Genomic DNA, 21,695 nt, shown 5'->3' on the forward strand with positions numbered 1-21,695 from the left:
TGACTGTGATGTGGGGTCTGAGTGAGGTACTGTCAAGTGGGGGGTGCCCCAGGGATCAGTGTTGGGGTCACTCCTGTTCCTTATTTATATAAATGAGATGCCCTCTAGTATTATGGGTAACTCTAAAATATTTCTGTTTGCTGATGGTAGTAAAGGATGTTGTGTGCAACATTGGCTCAGTTTCAAATAGTGCAGTACCTGAACTAAGTTCATGGTTTGTAGAAAATAAACTAACACTAAATCACAGTAAGACTCAGTTATTTCAGTTTCTAACCCACATTTCAACAAAACCTGACGTTTTAATTTCACATTATGGGCATATGATTAGTGAAACTGAACAGTTCAAATTTCTAGGTGTTCAGATAGATGGTAAGCTGTCGTGGAAAGCCCACGTTCAGGATCTTGTTCAAAGACTTAATGCTGCCATTTTTAGTATTCGAACGGTATCACTTATGTCATTTGGTATTATATTTGGGGGTAACTCTTCCCATTCTAAAAGGATATTTTTGGCTCAGAAACGGTCAGTTCGGGCAATAAGTGGTGTAAGTTCACCAACCTCTTGTCGACCCCTGTTCACGAGTCTGGGTATTTTGACATTGGCCTCTCAATATATATATTCCTTACTGTCACTTCTTGTTAACAATATTAGCTTATTCCCAAGAATAAGCAGCTTTCACACAGTTAATACTTGACAGAAATCAAACCTGCATTTGGATCGGACTTCCTTAACTCTTGTGCAAAAAGGAGTGTAGTATACTGCTGCATCCATTTTCAATAAGCTACCACTCGAATTCAAAAATCTTAGCAGTAATCCATGCGCTTTCAAATCGAAACTGAAGAGTTTCCTCATGGGTCACTCCTTCTATTCTGTCAAGGAGGTCCTTGAAAAATTAAGCTGATTCTTATTGTATTGCTGATTGTGTTTACTTAAACTTATGGATTGACTTTTTTTTGGTTCATAAACATTTATTTTTATCTGTTATTTCTTTTATGTTGTAATTTCATGTACTGAAACGTTGCATGACCTTGGGGATTTGCTCCTCAATTTGGTCCTATGCAACTTGATGTGTAAATAAATAAATAAATATATGTTACCACCCTCTACTCAGTAATTGGGCAAGAAACCAGCAATCTTTAGTTATTATTGAGTATGACTTAAACATTATCGCTTGATTGTTGTCTTTCATCTTTTGGCAAGTTTCACTTGTATGTAGTACAGACAGTCCTTTTTTAATTAAGTTCTTAAAGTAGTAAAATTTTACCATATGCTGAGCATTTTCATACCCCGAAGTATCCATGCCCTTGATGGATAAATGTAATAAATCAAATTCTACAGATTTCGGTATACGCAGTCTCCATTTAAGTCCAATTTTCTTTATTCTTCAAAACTAAACGTGATTTACCATAATCCATTCTACCATACTGTTATGAATTGTCCGTCCTTGGTCTATGGTTTTCCACTTATCCCCAAAATACAGATCATCAGTAACGTCCTTCTTTATTCTTAAGGCTAGATTTCTTACTTCATTATTGGTATCACTCAATGATAAAAAATTAATGTTGAAGGTAAATGGCCGGCCGATGTGGCCGCGCGGTTCTGCCGCTGCAGTCTGGAACCGCGAGACTGCTACGGTCGCAGGTTCGAATCCTGCCTCGGGCATGGATGTGTGTGATGTCCTTAGGTTAGTTAGGTTTAACTAGTTCTAAGTTCTAGGGGACTAATGACCTCAGAAGTTGAGTCCCATAGTGCTCAGAGCCATTTGAACCATTTGAAGGTAACTCCAGAACCTTCCGTTCTTACCAAACCATTCATGCCCAATGGTAAGAGTGATAATACGCCAGGAACTACATCTTGCAAACCCTTTATATAGTTAATATCAATTTCACATAACTGTAAAAATACTACCTAATGTATTCCACTATGTAATAGTCAACTTTCTATAAGGAATGCTAGTGCCTGGTGATCTGTATACACTATTATTTTAGATCCCCACATTAGATTTTGTATATTTTTTCATACTCCACACTAGAGCAAGTAATTCTTTTTCTGTTGCTGTGTAGTTCAACTAATGTTTAGTTAGAGCTCAGCTCACAAAAGCTAGTGTATTATGTTATGTTCTCCCATGCTAATTAATATCTGACTCTCCCTGAAACAATTCACACACTATTCCATACTCTGAGGCGCCAGTACTTAATAGGTTAGTGTCCATCTACGGATGTTTTAAAATGGGTGACTCTGCTAGAGCTACTTTAATCTCGTTTAAGACATTAGACCCTTCATCACCCCCAACCCATTTAGTTTCTTTCTTCAGTAAGTTTAATAACTTAGGATTATTCATAGATTGACATCGAATATATTTAATAGAATCCTGTTAGTCCCAGAAGTGCTTTCAATTGTTTCGCACTTTCAGTTTCTGCACATTATTTTATAACTCTTATCTTGTCTGTATCTGCTTTTATTCCACTTACGCCTACCAAGTGACCAAGAAACTTAAGTTATTTTCTCCCAAAAACTGACTTTGACAGTCTTACAGTGATTTCTTTAATGCAAAACCTTTCTAATATTCTAACTGGTAAATCACAATGTTCTCCCAACGTCTTGGACACTACAAGTATGTCACCTACACAGATTATTAGTTCTGTCAATAAATCCTTACCATCCAAGGCTCCTGTGAATACCACGACTGAGGAACTTAATACAAAGTGTAATACTTTAATTGGTATGACTTACCCTCATACAAAAAAGCAATAAATTTCTCTAAAGTCTCATCAAGTCTAATGTGCCAGTACCCAGTCACAACATACATCAAGCTAAAATACTTTGCTTCCTCAAACTTCATCAATATTTCATCTATACTGACCAGTTGATCTCTTTCAGGTTCTAAATAATTATTTACAGTATGTGCGTCCAACAATAGATGTACTGCCCCCATTGCTTCATGGACTACTAATAACGGGTTATTGAATACAGTAGAACTCCTTTCTATTATTTCTCCTCCTAACATTTTATTGACCTCATCTTGTAGAGCTGGTCTTATACTCAATGATCCCGGACAGGGTTTAGAGAAGGTGATTCATCTTTTATCTTAAAACTACATATGTAGTTACCAAGTACTCCAGGTTTATCCAAGAAAACTGTACTATACTTCAACAATATATGGCACAGATAATTTTTCTGCCTCAGTTGACCGATAAGATTCATAAGCTTTCGTCCTAATTAGTTCTTGCAGTGAACGTTGTGTACACACAAAATCCATCACGGTGCTCGCTGTTACATGGTGGATGTTTTATGTTTTCATATTACCAGTAATCTTCCCACTAAATGGTACTACAAATACCTGGTCTTGATAAGTACATGTTAATATCTATACCCAGAAATCCAGCACTAGTTTAAATCTTATCAGCCAATCAATACCTAGGACAAACTGCAAATTTACACTCGGCTCTACCAAGAATGTCTGCATAAATGTAAAATTGTTTAATGCTGTTGGTAACTGCACTTCATGCTTAATTTGCCTTGCTTTGCTTCCAGTTATTCCTACTACATATACTGCAACATACGGATGTACTGGATAACATTCTTATATTTTAATACTTCAAACAAGAACTCTGACACAACAGAAATTTCACTCCCCAAATCTATCTACACACTCACTTCCTGATCGTCAATCATTCCCGAAACCATTAGTTTGCTAAATTCGATAGCTGTTACATTGTCTTCTTCAGCGAGTAAGCAATTTTTTAGTGGTGTTACCCCACTAAAGGCAACAAGCTTTATTTTATATGGGCCTACACTTATCTGGACACATCCTGGATCATGATCCCTTAAACCAGGACGTCAATCATTTTCTGTTACTATTGTTGACTGGTTTGCCAAAACTGGCTGCGCTATTCTAGCACCTTCCTTTAAGCCATTATTTGTCAACATTTTTTTATTAATGCTTCGTACTCCCCATTTTCGTGGTTTAGATTTACTATTCCAACTTTTAATTACCTGATAATAATTAATCTTCCATTTTTTCTTGCACTTAAGTGTTACATTTACCTCCTTCCTAGCATGCATCTGCATGACTGGGATTATTGCATTCATTATTCATAGTATCTAGATTTTCAACAAATGACAAAATTCATTCACAGTAGATCAACCTCTATATAAAATTTCCTTTCTACATAGTACAGTAAATGCCTTATCAATACCTTTATTGACAGTATAATATAAATGGATAGATAAAAAATCTACTCACCAAGTTGTGACAGGGAACACACACACACACACACACAGAAGGGTTTAACTTTTAGAAGCCTTCAGAGCTGGTGGATCCTTCTTCTGGCAGAAGAGTTGAAGGGCAGAGAAGGGGGTGAAGGAAAAGGACTGGAGAGGTTTAGGGAAAGGGGTACAGTTCAGAAAAGTCACCCAGGGTAGGGTTAGGGGAGACTTACCGGACAGGATGAGAAGGAAAGACTGATCCTTTCCTTCTCATCCCATCCGGTAAGTCTCCTCTTAGCCCCTTCTGTCAGAAGAAGGAGCCACTCGCTCTGAAGGCCTAGTAAAAGTTAAACCCTTTTGTGTTTGTGTTCCCTGTACTTTGTCTATTGGGTTATCTAAATATATCTAAAAACAAAGATGATGTGACTTACCAAACGAAAGTGCTGGCACGTCGATAGACACACAAACAAACACAAACATACACACAAAATTCTATTTTATTATCTAAATACTTAGATATTGTTATATGCCATTCTATATGCTTTTTGAAAAAAAAAGCCATGAACTGTTAAAATGTTTTGGGTCTAATAATTGTAGTGCCAATTTCTTTTGTGTCGTTTTATACCAAGATATTTACACTTTAATTTCTCCTGAAAATAATCCCATGAGGTAAACTCTTCCGAGTGGGCGTTTCCTAATTCAGCAGCATCCTCCAGCAAAAAACTCAAAATGAAATCTATCTTTCTAGAGTCTTCCAACTTCTGAGGTAATGACCTGGAAAACACTCACATCTGGTCTAAACTCTGGGAAATGCTTATGAAAATTCATTCCACTTCTCAACTGTAATTCCTTTAATAGTGTTGTCACACTGAAAGATTTATCTTTAACTTGACTTTCTGTTAATTCCCTTCTAGTTTTTGCCATTTCATCCCATAGTCTTTTAAACTCATTAGTGTTGTTAGTGACTTCCTTCCTAGAAAGCTGCCCATTTCCTAAAGTGCATGAAGTCTTCTGAAATTTCTGATCCAACAGTGCTTGCACTTTTTCCTCCAAAGCTGAATGTATCTCATGCAAATAGTCAGAATCTAGGTAGTCACTTCTTGTTCTAAAATTTCTATGTGCGTTTGACCATCTGACATCTGATATTTTACCAACTTACATTCTGTTTCTGCAAGGTTACATACACTATCTACATCCATATGCAAATCTTTAATATGTTCATGCATCTCTTCCCGAACTAAGTCACATTGTTTCACGATTTCAGAGCGTATTTCTTCTTTTAAGACGTTCAGTCTTTGATCTAGCTTATGTCCTAAATGAGCCTCTAAAGTTTCACGAGAGTCTCGAGTTTGCAGTTCTTGTCGCAGTCTGTTTTGGTTTTCCATTACTTGCTCATGAGTGTCTTTAATCTGATTTTTGAAGTCCTGATGTAGCTGCATGGACTTATCATCAATATGCTCTTGAAATTTACCATGACTGTCTATTACTTTAACAAAATCTTCCAAAATTTTTCCTTTGTTTGTTCTTTTACTTGTGCAAGTCTCTTATCATTCTTCAAAAAGTTTTCATTACATTGTTCTATTACTTACGAAAACTTTTCATTTGACTGCCTCTGTATGTCTTCCAGTTTTTGTAAAAACATTTCCATATTAACCTCAGTCGACATTTTCTTTGTTACGACGAGCATAAAGGAGCTCACAAGTATTACCAAATCACTGCAGTACACCCACAAAAACAATTGCGAAGTGAAATACTGGTGTAGTTCACTGTAGTTGTAGTGCACACTGGCAATGGTCTTGTTGTCAACAATTGTGTGATGACAACGCAGTGGTTTAGACTGCGTACTGGCATCACGGTTGTGTAGACAGTGTGCTGGCGATGGACCAGTCGTCAATGGCCGCATGCCAGCCGGACATCAACGGCTGCACGCTCTTTCTCGGCAGGTCATCTACAGCTGCATATTTCATTGGTTCAGAAGGATGTTCTTAGCCCAGGAGCATCAACGTCATTGTTTATTATCCCTGTAGTCCTTGACAACACATCTATTTGCTCACTTATTATGAAATTTCTTCCTTTCAATTTTTTTTTAAATTTGCCACTTTCCACTTACAATCATAAAGTCTCCACACGGAGTGTTTCTAACAGCTGATGACTGTCGTATTCAGCTTGTGTGGCAATGTTTTGACTTCTTGAGCAACATCTGTTCTAGATCTATTACTCCATGCAGCTACACCTTACACTGCTGCTTTAACACTCCCTTATTAGATTGGTGTAGAGATTCAGCCTTGCAACTCTTGTGATTTATCTCAGGGTCCACCTATGCTGTGCTCTCTTCTTCTTCAGCATCAAACTTCTTTCTTTGGTTAAGATTTCTATAAATGAAATGGCTATAAACAAAACACTGCTTCTCTATTTAAATAAAGTGTACATTAGTGCCAGTTACCTATGCGTACTGTCACAAACTTTTATACACGGTTACACATTACATGGGAAGTTACTACTCCCAGGACTAACTAATGTTACTGTCTCAAAGTCCTCTCATTAACGTGTCTGTGACTAGTATACAACAACAATCGCTTATATACATCATATTTGTCTTCCTCGGTGCTGGAGACCTTCCGTGGTACCAGAACTACTTCATAATCCACAGAGATTAGAAATGCTCTCCAGCAGCAAGACGACTCCACACCTGTCGAGTAATACCTTCCCACAGAATGTCGCCCGATGTTTACAAACTAATTGTGATCCTGCACATTTATGCTCTGAGCTCTGTATTTGATTTATGTGATGTGTGTCCATCCACAAATGGAACTGATAACTACACGTTCACTAAGACAGGCTAAAGAGCAGTTTGGCTAATACCGACCATTGAGGTAAGCCATTCTTGAGGAATTTCTGGATATTAGTTTTGTTTCCCAGGATACAATGAATTCTGTTAACAATCATGCTGTCAATAATCTTTACAACTTTTTGGCATTGGACTGTCTTAATCAGTTTGTACAGATAGCCTCGTCTGCACACGGCCCCATATGCTGCTGATGGATAGATGAAAGCCACAGATGTTTTCAACTTCTTTTGAAAGCCTGCTTACGTACGTGATGTGAAGACCAGGACTTGGTCTGCACAGCTTCCATTGGAGCAAAAGCCAACTTGTTCTACAGGGATAGCTGTGAGTATTGTTTGACCAATCCCATTAAACAGTACTCTTTCCAAAAGTTTATATACCATGCTAAACAGTGCAATGGGATGACAGCTATATGGAAGATCTCCAGGTTTATCCAGCTTTAGAAGAGTAATTATTTTGTCATGTTTATTTTCTTGGGAAAGGTTTCCCATATTTAATAGTGAGGGGAAGAATTTTGCTAATGATATCTTCATACATTTACAACATTTGATGAAAAACTCTGGGAGGATATCAACAGAGCTATGGGGTTTACCTGGTTTTTGTATCCCTCAATATAGGCTTTCAGTCTGCTACCCTCAGTTCCATCACTAAACAGATCCACATGGGATCAAATGGAAGGTTCGGAATTCCCATCAACTTTTTGTATGACTAGAATGTTCTATGTTTTTCTAATAGATCTTTCACCGGGATCTGACTGTGAAAATTATTATGTTTCACACATGGCACTTCTTCCAGATGCCTAAGTTACTATTCAATTTCCTCTATCAGTATGCCTGCACTGTGTTTTGTAGTTAGAGTGTAGTAGTCTCTGTTTCTGCAACATTCAACAAATTGAGCCATTAAACTAGGTTGGGTCTTTGTTGTTTTTATTACCTTACTGAAAACATATTCTTCCAGACCACAGTCTGTAATGTCTTTCAGCTTTTGTCACAGTTGTTCTCCATTTTCAAGAACTGAACTAAATGTGCTCATGTGCCCTTCAAATAAGCTGATAGTGACACTCTATCAGTTTGACCTTACATAAATACTCCCTTAGCTGTCTCGATGAACTTTTTTTTGCATTTGGTGATTACTGTTCCTGTGACAGCATCAGAGTCGCTACTCCTTCTCTGATCAGTGACCTTCTCGAGGAGATTTATCCCTTTTAAGGCACTTTATAATATTGAAGCAGTAATTAAGAAAAATCGTTCCCTTACAGCATGGTTTGTGCTGTGTTAAACTATTATCCTGTCACCCCTATCTCGTCCCCCCTCCCCCTTCTCAATCCAAGAAGTCCTCAGTCTGATGGCCCTAGACACTTTATGAACCAATATTTTAATGCTGAGGCAGAGGTCTATGGTGATTAATGTGGTACATTTCACCATCAGCAACCAGACTAGATAGGTACCTGAACTCTTCCTGTACTTTTTTTTCAGTTTCTTTTCCATTTTGGAATATGCCCACTAGTGGATAAAACCAGTAATGATCACCTGAATTGTTTCACAATGGCGAATGAAATAAATGAACAATATATTTCACTAAGTAATGACCGTTAAAGCACAGGTAATGTAAACAACTATTTTTCACAACTGGTTTAAGTGACAGAAAATATTTTGATTGTGTATTAATGATGAGCTTAATTTGGGAATCTAGCAATGATGTTATCATTGTCGTTCTTAAAAGAGAGGTAAATAGATCCAGGCTCTAAAATTCGCACACTGACGGTACAGAAACATAGTTACAGTCATTGCCTGTATCCAACTCACATACTTAAACCAAAACTTATAAATATATTTAATATGGTAATAGTATTGCCACTGTTTGCGGATTGTCCAAATTTGTGTCAATGTTAGAGCTGCTAGTTGATGCTCATTTCAAATGTCTTGACAATGATGTACTTCTTTTCTTTTTTTCTAGTTATGGAAAATTCTAAGACTGTCTTCTTAACAAAGTACAGATACATCCCAGACACTTATATTTCCTTCAGAAACGTGGGGACTTGTGATTCAGAAAAACATCACTGAAACAACTGTAAATCGGGCATCCATCTGTGCTTTCAGGTACTGCCCAGGATGTGACTAAACAATGTTGATGTATCTGGCAAGCAAGTACGGGTGTGCCACATATTAAATGAAGGACTTTTGTATTCCGCCTGGTACAAGCCCTCCTGGTACACACGTTAAGTGCTTCTGGTGCTTTAACTGTGACTGCATACTGTAGGTGGCCATGTGGAGAAACTCTATGGACAGTCTCAGGTTTGTGTAGTTGTGCATGGCCAAATTATTTTGAACCACCACCAGCAGCAGCAGCAGCAGCAGCAGCAGCAGCTGTCGAAGTGGTGGTATTGCTGGTGGTTAGTAGGTTTGAAAGGGAAGGAGGTACTGATGTAGCCATCTCTGAGGTGGAGGCCAACATCTAGGAAGGTGGCTTGTTGAGCTGAGTAGGACCAGGTGAAGCAAATGGGGGAGAAGTTGAGGTTCTGGAGGAATGTGAATAAGGTGTCCTCACCTTCAATCCAGATAGCAAAGATGTCATCAATGAATCTGAACGAGGTGAGGGGTTTAGGATTCTGGGTTTTTAGGAAGGGTTCCTCTAGATGGCCCATGAATAGATTAGCATTGGATGATGCCATGCAGGTGCCCGCAGCCGTACTGCAGATTTGTTTGTAGGTAATGATTGGGGAGAAGAGAAGTTTGTAGCATAACTTGACCAGAAGAAGGGATCGGTTGGTAGAACATGTTCTGAGGCATCAAGGGATCACCAATTTAGTATTGGAGGGCAGCGTGGAGGGTAAAAATCGTAGAGGGAGACCGAGAGATGAATACACTAAGCAGATTCAGAAGGATGTAGGTTGCAGTAGGTACTGGGAGATGAAGAAGCTTGCACAGGATAGAGTAGCATGGAGAGCTGCATCAAACCAGTCTCAGGACTGAAGACCACAACAACAACAATGTCTTCAATGGAGAAGTAATTGTGGGTGAAGATATAGTTGGTCATGGAGACTAGGAAGGAAGTTGTTGGTTTGGAATCCATAGGGCATCTGGAAAGGTAGTGTTCGATAGCAGTAAGGCCATGGGCATTAGGAATGTTAGTGTACAGGGAGGTCGCATCAATAGTGATGGGCAGGGCACCGTGTGGTAAAGGGACAGGAAGTGTGGAGAGTCGGTCGAGGAAATGGTTGGTATCTTTTATATAGGAGGATAGGTTCCAGGTAATAGGTTAAAGATGTTGGTCAACATGACTGAAAAATGAAGGGTTATGGTTACTGGACTTTTAGTACGTAGATGATGGTAAGCAGAGAAAAGGGTAAGCACAGAAAAGGTCAAGCACATTCACGCCACCTACAGGCTGTGTCCATTGCCACAGACAGTCTTATAAACAAAACTCTTATTTATTTTTCAGTCTCAGGCCACACAAATGGTACCACCACACAATTCTAGAAACTTCTCATACAACATCCACCTACAGAGCCAATCTGCAATTGGTAAACCAACTAAGTGTAATCGCAATGTTCGATTACCCTCTTGTAGATGATGTCTATAGGTGGCTGTTATTTAACAATTTTCTTGTATCACCTGCTGTTGATTTGTTACCAAGTTTCAACTGGTTATGATATCATAAGTGTAACATCACATGACTGACATATATAATAAAGAATTCCATCTATAACCTGAGTTTCACTTATAGCTATCACAATTCATAGTCTCTTTTTTTTTTTTTTTTTGGTTACATACCGATGAATTGTAATTAATGTAGCCTGTGGTGATGCACAAGCAGATTCTGTAAGGCCTAACACAGCCTTTTCATTTGCCACATATTTGCGGAACAATTGTACTCTCTCATCATGTGGGATAATGTGTGGCATCTTCTGGAGAAGGACCTGAAATAACCAAACATAAAAACTGCACAGATTCGACTTAGTACAATGCAAACAATTACGTCTGTGGCAGTAAAATCAGTACCTGAGTAGTTTTCTTTCCTTTTTCCAAATCATTCACAAATGAACCGACCCGCAGTTCTTTAATCAGCCAGTGATTGTCAGGAGTATAGTTCCGTCTGCAGTCTCTCCGGTACAGCACCGTTAACAAGGTATGAGCCATTTGGAAAAGCTGGTTGCCATTTAGATTTTTGACATCTATAACACATAATTGTAAGTTGCTCCTTATACTATAAAGAGCATTACAATAAATAACCTAAGATCTACATTTACTTGACAAATGGTTCAAATGGCTCTGAGCACTATGGGACTTAACATCTATGGTCATCAGTCCCCTAGAACTTAGAACTACTTAAACCTAACTAACCTAAGGACATCACACAACACCCAGTCATCACGAGGCAGAGAAAATCCCTGACCCTGCCGGGAATCGAACCCGGGAAACCGGGCGCCGGAAGCGAGAACGCTACCGCACGACCACGAGCTGTGGACATTTACTTGACAAATATGTTTGTCTCCATCTTATAAAATTACAGTTCAGCTCTGCAGTACAACCAAAATAATTAATCAGGAAAAATAATGAAAAATGACTCTCTCTTCAGCACTTCTTGTGAAACTAATAATATTAAGATAACCACTTTGTGACAGTATAATGTAACTGGGTATTTATAATATGAAGACTAATTTGAAACCAACCTCCAGTAAAAATATAGGTTCTGGATGAAATATTAGTGTTCTGGTAGCAGCCTGGAGGTAAATGGTTGCATTCCTGCTCCTCTTACTTCTCACAGTCAGAGTTTCAGGTCAATATGTCATATACAGAAAGAGTAGAAAGACAGCTGACATTGTCAATTTGCCCACAGAATGTGCTGTACACTGGTTAATAAATACACATTTAGCACTATTTAGTGCAAACAAGAGTCATATAGACGAAAAAGTTAATGTGCACTAGGGAAATAATTAAAACAATATGACTGAAATTAATCCTTCTGTATTAAGTGAATGTATAATTAAAACATACCACAATATGTTGCAATAAAATTACACTAGTAAACAAAACTATGCATCACGTTACCTGTCCTAATTAAAAAATTAAAATTAAAGTGTTATGAGCTCTCTATAACATAGTGCTGTTGACTTTTAGTTATCACAGAATCTTTGTTTAAACACTTCACAGAGAGTAATAAAATGCAGTGAGTGAGAGAGGCACTGTTATTTTTACCAGGCTTATATAAAGAAGGGGATTACCCCACTTCAGGACACCATCATCACACCTGATGGCAAATGGCTTCACTTTCAGAATCTGATCAGAAAAAAACAGAGGATGAGAACAAATTCACCTAGCATAGCCATAAGGATGAAACTGATTCTAACTTCAGGTGACACTGATGAGTCATATGCGCAATTGCAACTCAAAACACATGACTACAGTCTCAGGCAACAGAAACCACACGTGGTTTCAGTTTCCTGACACTACAGTCATGTGTGTTCATTGCATGTCAGTGAGTGTGTGTGAGTTGTGTTTGAGTGAGTGTGTGTGTGTGTGTGTGAGAGAGAGAGAGAGAGAGAGAGAGAGAGAGAGAGAGAGAGAGTCGTCTATTGTTGATGAAGGCCTTAATGGATGAAAGCTTTAACTGTAAGAGTCTTCCTGCTGTCCTATCTGAGACTCAGCATCTCCGCTATATGGCGAGTAGCAGCTTTCCTTTGCATAATATTGTTAGTACGGGTACAAGTTACACTCAACAAACAGAATCTGTATCTTTACATGAGTAATCCAGTGACCAGTACCACTTGCAGATTACCTACATAACAGCTTCCAGAGGCACAAAAATTTGATTTTTGGTATTTCGAGTCATTATTCACTGAATTTCAAAATTTTAAATGCTATTATAAACTAATCATTAAAAGGCATAATATTGAGTGAAAAGTTTAACACAATTCCACAAGTATTACAGACAGAATACTGTGTGTTTGTCTAAAGACAGCATAACTGACGGCGTGCTAATATCCGGACTTTATTCATCCAATACTTGAGAACAAGAGCACTTACCAACTAACATCAAACTTTGTGCATCATTTCAAATCTTTCCTAAACTTTTTCTGGTTTTCAAGCCTCAAGTCAAATATTTGAAACATTATCTCATTTATAAAAATAATCAAATGTTGGAAGCTGTTTTATACACTGGAATTTGATTCTTTAAAGAATCAAGTGTTTACTGGTAAACTAATAACCGATTCCTTTTACTGAATGCTGACTCAGATGATATAGTTGCTGAAACGTTGAAGCAAAACTTAGGTATTACTCTGAATAAATACCCAACTCATGAAATTGTAGCTGGTGCTGACTCTGATTCACTATAGATATTTCGGCAATAATACACTCTAAGGGGGGAAAAAATACAATGCACCACAAATGAATATATGAGGTGCACATGTACAGACAAACATATAATTACAGTTTCAGAAAAATTGGATGATTCATTCAAGAAAAAGAGCTTCACAAATTGAATTCAATAATGTATTGGTTCACCTCTGGCTCTTGTGCAAGCAAAGCAGCTATTCGAATTGACACTGATTGATAGAGTTTTGGATGTTCTTCTGAGAGATACTGCACCAAATTCTGTCCTATTTGCTCATTAGATCATCAAAACCCTTTAATTACTGGATGATCCTGCCCATAATGCTACAAACACGGAGAGAGATTCAGTGACCTTGCTGGCCAAAGTAGAGTTTGGCAAGCTTTGTACAGGTGGGCATTACCTCGCTGCAATTAAGCGTGGACGGCCTGCCCTGAAGAGCAACAAAACGGAGCATAAAATATCATCGGCATACCGCTGTGCTGTAAGGGTGCCACGGATGACAATCAAAGGAGCCTGCTATGGAAAGAAACACATCCCAGATCATCACTCACGGTTATCGGGCTGTACGGCGGGTGACAGTCACGTCGGTACCCCACTGCTGTCTGCGGTGTCTCACGATGTGTCTTCATCCTGGAATCTCACTGGCTAAGGTAGAATTGTCTTCAGTAACGAGTCCAGCTTTAAACTGAGCCCGATGACTGGCAAAGACGTCTCTGGAGATGTTCTAAACAATGGTGGGATACCAACTGGATTGTCACCACGTACAGCCTGACATCCAGGAGTTGATCGTATGGGGTGCCATTTTTTTCATAGCGTGACCCCTACGGTTGTCATCTGAGGTGTCCTTACAGCACAGTGGTACATCAGCGATATTTTATGCCCCATTTTATTGCCCTTCACAGCGAGACACCCCGGGCTTACCTTTCGGCAAGATAATGCCCGCCTGCATACGTGAAGATTTTTGCTGCTCGTTTTCGTGCTCGCCACACCTTATCTCGACCAGCTAGGTCGACAGATCTCTCCCCAACTGAGAACATTTGGAGCATTACAGGCAGGGGCCTCAACCGTCTCAGGATGTCGACGACTTTACACACCGATAGTATAGAATTTAGCACGACATTTCTCGCGAGGACAACTCTACCGACCCTGAGCCCTATAACTGCTTTGCTTGCATAAGGGCCACAGGTTGACCAATGTGTTATTGACTAGCTCAATTTGTGTAGCTTTTCCTCTTGAATAAATCATCCAGTTTTTTCCTGAAATTGCAACTGTATGTTTGTCTGCACATGTACATCACATCTAGGTGTTCCCAGGGGTTGTACGCATAACAAATAATACAAATTGTATTAAGCGCTTTCTTCGAAAATTATTTTTGAGCAATTTGTTCAGAAGCACACTCAGAGTAGAAATGGTTGCAATAACCTACTAGACCTCTTCGCAGCATATAATCCTAAAAAAATAGATACCGCTATGACATATACAGGGATTAGTGACCACAATGCCACTGCAGTGAGACTGAACACATCCAGTTCAACCAATAGCAAATGTTACATGTGTCAACTTTTTTTTTAAAAAAAAAAAAAAAAGCTAAAAATTTGCATGATGATATCCTAAGGGACAGTCCCAATCTTTCAAACAGACTATTAACCACAGACAAGATGAGGCTTAAGTTTCAAGAAATAGAACTAACAGTAAATAAAGAGTTTTATACCAAGTAAATTAATAAGAAATGGGACAGATACCCCATGGTACAAAAACAGATAAGGACACTGGAAGAAGCAATAAAGAAAGCATGCCATATTTAAAAGAATGCCAAATCTCAATGTGAGGTATTTATACAGGGTTTCCACAGCAAAAGTCTATCACGAAATCTGCCATAAAAGAGAGAGAGAGAGAGAGAGAGAGAGAATCAGGTTGCATCTACAGTACTCAGGAGACACAATCAATATGTACACTATGCAAAAGCAATGGTAGTGCTACTGTTGACAGCACCACTAAAGTGGAGTTACTAAACACGGTTTTTTGAATTTCCTTCACCGCAGAAGATGCAGTAACGAACACGAGATGCAGTAACCGACATGAGATGCATAAGCAACATGAGATAACCTCAACGTGATAAAACAATTATCTGAATAAAGGAAAGTTTTCTGGTCCAGACTATATACCAATTAGATTCCCTTTGTAGGATGCTGATGTAATGGCTCCACATTTAGCAATCGTCAACAGCCGTGCAATCAACAAAAGATCTGTACCTAAAGACTGATAAGTTGCTTATATTACAGTAATACTCAAAATAGGAAACAGAAGTAATGCACCGATTTATAGATCCATATCAAAGACATCAATCTGCCACAGGATTATGGAACGTACACTGCGTTCAAACATAATGAAATACCTTGAGGGAAGTGGTCTGTTGACCCACAGTGAAAGCAATTTAAGAAAATATTGTTTTTGAGAAACACAACGGCCTCTTTATTCACACAAAGCACTGAGTGCTACAAACAGAGGATCTGATTCCATATTGTAACTCTTCAGGCTTTCCCGGCGATCTAATGACATCTTGGGTTGTCGGGTGTTCTGCCGGATATCCGGCAGAACACCCGACAACCCAAGATGTGATTCCATATTTCTAGTTTTTCAGAAGGTGGCGCAGTGGTCAGCACACTGGACTTGAATTCGGCAGGACGACGGTTCAAACCCACATCTGGCCATCCTGATTTAGGATCTCTATGATTTCCCTAAATTGTTTCCAGCAAATGCTGGGACGGTTCCTTTGAAAGGGCATGGCCGACTTCCTTCCCCATCCTTCCCTAATCCAATGACCTCGCTCTTTCGTCCCCTCCCCCAAATAAATCAACCAACCACTCAACCAGGAGGATTTTGATATAGCGTTCCTCACAAGAAGGTTCTAATCAAACAACATGCCTATGGAGTATCAGCTCAGCTGTGGGACTGGATTTGCTATTTTCTGACAGAAAGCTCAGAGTTCTTAGTACTTGATGGACTGACATTGAGTAAAACATAACTGGTATCTTGCATTATCCAAGGAAGTGTTATAGGCCCTTGCTGTTCCTAATCTATGTAAACGATTTAGCAGCCAATGTAAGTATCCCTCTTAGATTGTTTGCAGATGATGATGATGTTTGCCATCTCATAAAGCCATCAGAAGATCTAAAAAAATTGCAAAATGATTTATATAAGATATCTTTATGGTGCAAAAAGTGGCAACTGACTGTAAACAACAAAAATTGTGGAGCCCTCCTCACAAGTTCCAAAACAAATACATTAAAAATTTTGGTTACACAATAAATCACTCAAATTTAAAAACTGATTCAACTAAATACTTAGGGATTGCAATTACAAGTAAATTGCTATTATAACATAGAAAGTATTGTGGGGAAGGCGAACCAAAAATTTCATTTTACTGGTGGAACACTTAGAAGATGCACCAAATCTACTAAAGAGGCTACCTACCCTGGATGCTCATTTGTCCTCTTCTGGAGCACTGCTGCAAGGTAAGGGATTCTTACCTGATATGACTGGCAGAAGAGCAATTCCGACAGAAGGAGAGTTCAAAGAATGCAGTTGACTTCTGTATTATCACGAAGTAGAGGACACAGTGTCACATATAAGGTACACTGTTTTGTACAGCTATCATTAAAACAAATGCGCTTTTTCACAAAATTACAATCACCAAATTTCTCTTCTGACTACAAAAATGTTTTGATGACTCAGACCTACACAGGCAGAAATCAGCATTGCAATAAAACAAGAGAAATCAGATCTCTTATGGGAAGATTTATGCCTTCATTTTTTCCATGTGTTTTTTCAAGAAACAGCCCGAGAGTGGTTCATTGAATCCTCCACCGAGTACTTGAGTTTCAATTGCAGAGTAGTGATGTTGATGCAAACAGGTAGGTGTAGGCATAGCAATACATGGCAAAGGAATAGAAATGCAGATGCTAACTGTGAAGGCGACCTTAAAACCATATTAAATACAGTGGATATTAACTGAATTTTCCATCAGTGGTTGGCAGAACATGATAATAATATATAATAGAAAAATGTTTTGTAATGATCTGCAAAATTATGTTTATTTGATCACGAACCAGCTTTCGGATTCCTAGGCTATCTTTCAGTGACAAGTGAACATAGAAAACAGATATAAAAATAATCGACGACTTATACAGGTGTTACTTGTACAGGAGTAAAGGGAAATAAAAATAAAAAAAGAAAAGAAAAGGAAAAAGAAGAGACATATTGTTTATAAAAGAACACATTGCATTTTTTCACTGATGGTTATGATTTCTGTGTTTATACAGTGTCTGTATTTTCACAATACAATGTCCTTCAGACGTGCATACATGCCTGAATGAAAAGACATTGCCACTGATGTTTACAGCTGCAGTAAACATTACAAAATGGATTCATACCCTGCAACTATACATTCTGACGTCAGCTGTTTGCGACACATGGACATTTGTGCTTGACTGAGACAAAAACCTGGGTTTCCCACTTATTGCGAGTGCTTGCCTTAACCACTTCAGCTATCGGAAGAAGATACAGACACCATAAAAACACAAACATTGTAACCATCAATGATATAGCCGTGCCTCGGCAGGCTAAAATGGTGATATAACGTCCCCCTATGTGGGAATTGCTAACTATATGAGTGTAAGGATTGTGACTATGTGACATATGGAAGTCTGGAACGGTTAAGGAGGCATGTTCCGACAGCTGAAGTGGTTAGCGTGATCACTTGCGATAAGCTGAAAATCCAGGTTTCAGTCATGGTCTGGCAAAAATTTTAAGTATCACAAACAGCTGACATCAACACATAGTCACATAATGGGAATCTATTTCGTAATTACATTTTTTTGTCACATAGAAATAATTACATTAACTAAAACCGGTGGAGGGACAAATCTCTTATGTGGAGGTATATTAAACAACTTATGAGAAATAAGATGAATTTAATATTATGCTGGTATTCTGTGTCACATATGCCAAGAAGCCAAAAGCCTGTTTATAACGAAGTAAATATAATTTTGCAGAACATTAGGAAGTGTTTTCCTATTTAACATTAGAATGGCTATAGTTATGGCAAGAGAATAACACATGAAAATTAATGTGTCTAAAACAATGGTGATAAAATTTAACTCAACTAGTTATTTAGTAAGCAAATTCACTAGACATGGAAGAAGCAGGATGCCACAGTAAAATGTGCCTTCAATAAAGAAAAGGAGATATCAACCTCAAAAAGCAACAGCCTACAAGTCAGAAAAAGATGTTTGAAAGTGTGTGTTTGGAGTGTGGCACTGTATGGCTGTTAGGCACTGGCTCTGACTACAGAGTGAACTGATTAGCTTACAAATGATAAAGTCTGTACACTGTGGGAGACGGGACGATACTATTAAATGGTTCAAATGGCTCTGAGCACGATGGGACTTAACATCTGAGGTCATCAGTCCCCTAGAACTTAGAACTACTTAAACCTAACTAACCTAAGGACATCACACACATCCATGCCTGAGGTAGGATTCAAACCTGCAACCGTAGCGGTCATGCTGTTCCAGATTGAAGCACCTAGAACCGCTCGGCCACTGCGGCCAGTGATACTATTCAAAAAAAGAAGTGTTCAAGTTATTGGCCATCTACTGAGAGACAACGTGCTCCTAAAACCAATACCATGAGGGTATGCCAATAGAAAAGGAACTAAAGGAAGGCTGTGACCGAGGTACACAGAAATAAAACAATGGAAACTACAGGTAGGAACGTCAACAATGTAGGAGAAACAGATTGCTACTTACCATAAAGAAGACATGTCAAGTTGCAGACAAGCACAGTTAAAAGACAAAAGTCTTCTTTACGGTAAGTAACAATCTGTCTCTCCCTACATTGTACATAGAAATAATGAAGAAGAAGAAGAAGAAGAAGAAGAAGACAGAAGAATGTGAAGACTGTCAATCAATTGCTATTGATGCTGTTAACTACACTCCTGCCAACAAATTCTGACACTGAACACTAATGGGGAAGATTTCCTTGTATCTCTTGTTGCAGAATGTTGGAAATGTTTCCTCCGTAAAATTTTAATGGCACTAAATTATTAATTTCTTTTGACTTCTGCAGAAATAAATTATTTTTCTGTCATTTAAACTGTACAAACTTTACTGCCTTTCTGATTATACTTCCATAATAATTTTTTTTTAAGAAAATAGGTGTAATGGTATTACCAAACTGTAAGTCACAAAGTATGAAACAGTATTACATTCTACGAAGATATTTTCAGAACTCTTCATTCATTATTTACTTCTTCTTTATGTCTATTCAATAAAAGTACACATGTTTGAGACACACATGCGTGCACGCATGCATGCATGCACTCACTCACTCTCTCTCTCTCTCTCTCTCTCTCTCTCTCTCTCTCTCTCTCTCTCACACACACACACACACACACACACACACACACACGGGGGGGGGGGAGGGGGGGGAGGGGGTGGTATTGCTACAAGCTATTTAATACTACACTAACATTTACTAAAGCACACAATGGACTAAGACAACTTACCAAATAGATTTCCAAGAATAGCTTTGTACAAAAAGTTGTTGAGAAAGCTACACATAACAACAAAATCTGTCAGCCGAAAAGGTTTCTGTTGCTCATACATTTCCAGGTCATCAAGAATTCTGCAATCCAAGAGAAAAAGCTGATAACAATTACTAGATAAAGAGAGTTAAATTATTTGCGTTCATATTAAATGAGTAAAGGAAACAACTCAGCAAGTAGTAGACACACTTGGACATTGAAAGGCACATATACAATGTTGTTGACTTTGCTAGTTTTTGACAAATCCACTGCCACTCTGGAGGCAGACTTGGGTGAGGGATTCTCTTGAACAGAGTGGGTGAGAGGAGAGAGATGTACGGAATGGTGAGTATGGCTGACAGCGGGAAGGGAGAGGCAGTAAAGATGTGGTGCCAGCACCAGTCAAGCTCATTCTCGCTGTAGGCAGGGAGAATTGCAGGAAGCACACAATGACACGGAGGATTTGATTGGGAATGGGAAATAGAATCAAAGAAGGGAAGACAGAAGAAAACTGGGTGTGGTTGATGGATGGGAAAAGTTGAAATCCTGGGTTACATACAGGTGGAGGTGTGTGAGGAGCAGGTGCATAGCAGGGATCGAGATCAGGATGATTATGGAATCGAAGCCTTGCTGCAAACACAACTCCCATCCGTGTAAATCAGAAAAGCTAATGTCACATGGTGGTGGTGGTGGTGGTGGTGGTGGTGGTGGGGGGGGGGGGGGGGGGAGTAGCCAAGGATCCAGTTGGCAGGGGTTATGAAGCAGTGACCAAAAATGAGCACACTGTGCTCAGCAGCATGTCCTGTCATTAGGCAGTCAACTTTGCTCTTGGCAACACTTTTGTGGTGGCCATTTGTTCAAGTGAACAGCCAGTTGGTGGTGGTGCCCACATAAAAACTGTGAAGAAATTGCAGGTTTCACAAGTGGCCCAGGATAAGCCTGAGAGGGACTGGAGCCTGATGTGCCAGGTAGGTGCCTTGGACTAGTCTTGCTCCTGTTTGTTCCACAGTGATATAGTCCACATGGCAAGGGCATGTGAATGGACCAGGAAGTTGTGCAGGTAGGGTGAGTGGCAAAATACCAGTATGGGTTAGAGCGGTGGGAAGGATTGGGTGTAGGATCTTCTTCATTTCTGAGCATGACGATAATTAGTCAACGTACATGATGAAAAGAAAAAAAATTCTGGTATCGGCCACAACTGGGCATTGAGATGAATTCAGTGGCATCGAGTGAACATTTGTGTCAGTCTGGGACCCTAACCCAGATCTCCCGCTTCACTTAAGTGGTCACCTTTCCCGCTCTGGCTATCTGAGTATGCTTATTGTGTGACCAAAACGTGTCCAAAACAACAGACACCACACGTACATATATAAATAATATATGGCTTGAGGCCATTAAGATCATTTCACTACAGATGCAGTCTCTCTCTTGAACTCTTGCAGGAATCGAGTGAGGCTCGGTGAGCGATGGTGGGTGTGGGGCGCTACACAAGTAGTGTGAAATAAGATGGAATTTTGGTTGGACAGAAAGGGTGCTCAGACAGCCAAAGCAATTGAGACAACTGCTCACTTAAAGCAGGAAATCCAGGTTTGAGTTCCAGTCTACCATAAATTTTCATTTAAATGCCCAACTGAGGAAGATGTCAGAATTTATTTCCTTTCATCATATATATATGCATGGCTACATGACCAAGAGACATGTCAGAAAGAACAGACACCACA

The 21,695-nt window shown here is 39.1% G+C and overlaps 1 protein-coding gene across 1 annotated transcript in view; it reads right to left on the reverse strand.

The window, feature by feature from the left end:
• Nucleotides 1-21,695, reverse strand: part of LOC126202743 (ubiquitin-protein ligase E3B) — a 312,843-nt gene that overhangs the window by 157,330 nt on the left and 133,818 nt on the right. The window contains exons 8-10 of the mRNA XM_049936890.1: nucleotides 19,957-20,075; nucleotides 11,054-11,226; nucleotides 10,826-10,971 (exon numbers count right to left, since the gene is read on the reverse strand). Coding sequence (XP_049792847.1) covers nucleotides 10,826-10,971; nucleotides 11,054-11,226; nucleotides 19,957-20,075 — 438 coding nt within the window. The remainder of the gene's footprint in view (nucleotides 1-10,825; nucleotides 10,972-11,053; nucleotides 11,227-19,956; nucleotides 20,076-21,695) is intronic.

This window comes from Schistocerca nitens, chromosome 1 (assembly GCF_023898315.1).
Source record: "Schistocerca nitens isolate TAMUIC-IGC-003100 chromosome 1, iqSchNite1.1, whole genome shotgun sequence".
In the NCBI taxonomy this organism is placed as follows: Eukaryota; Metazoa; Arthropoda; class Insecta; order Orthoptera; family Acrididae; genus Schistocerca; species Schistocerca nitens.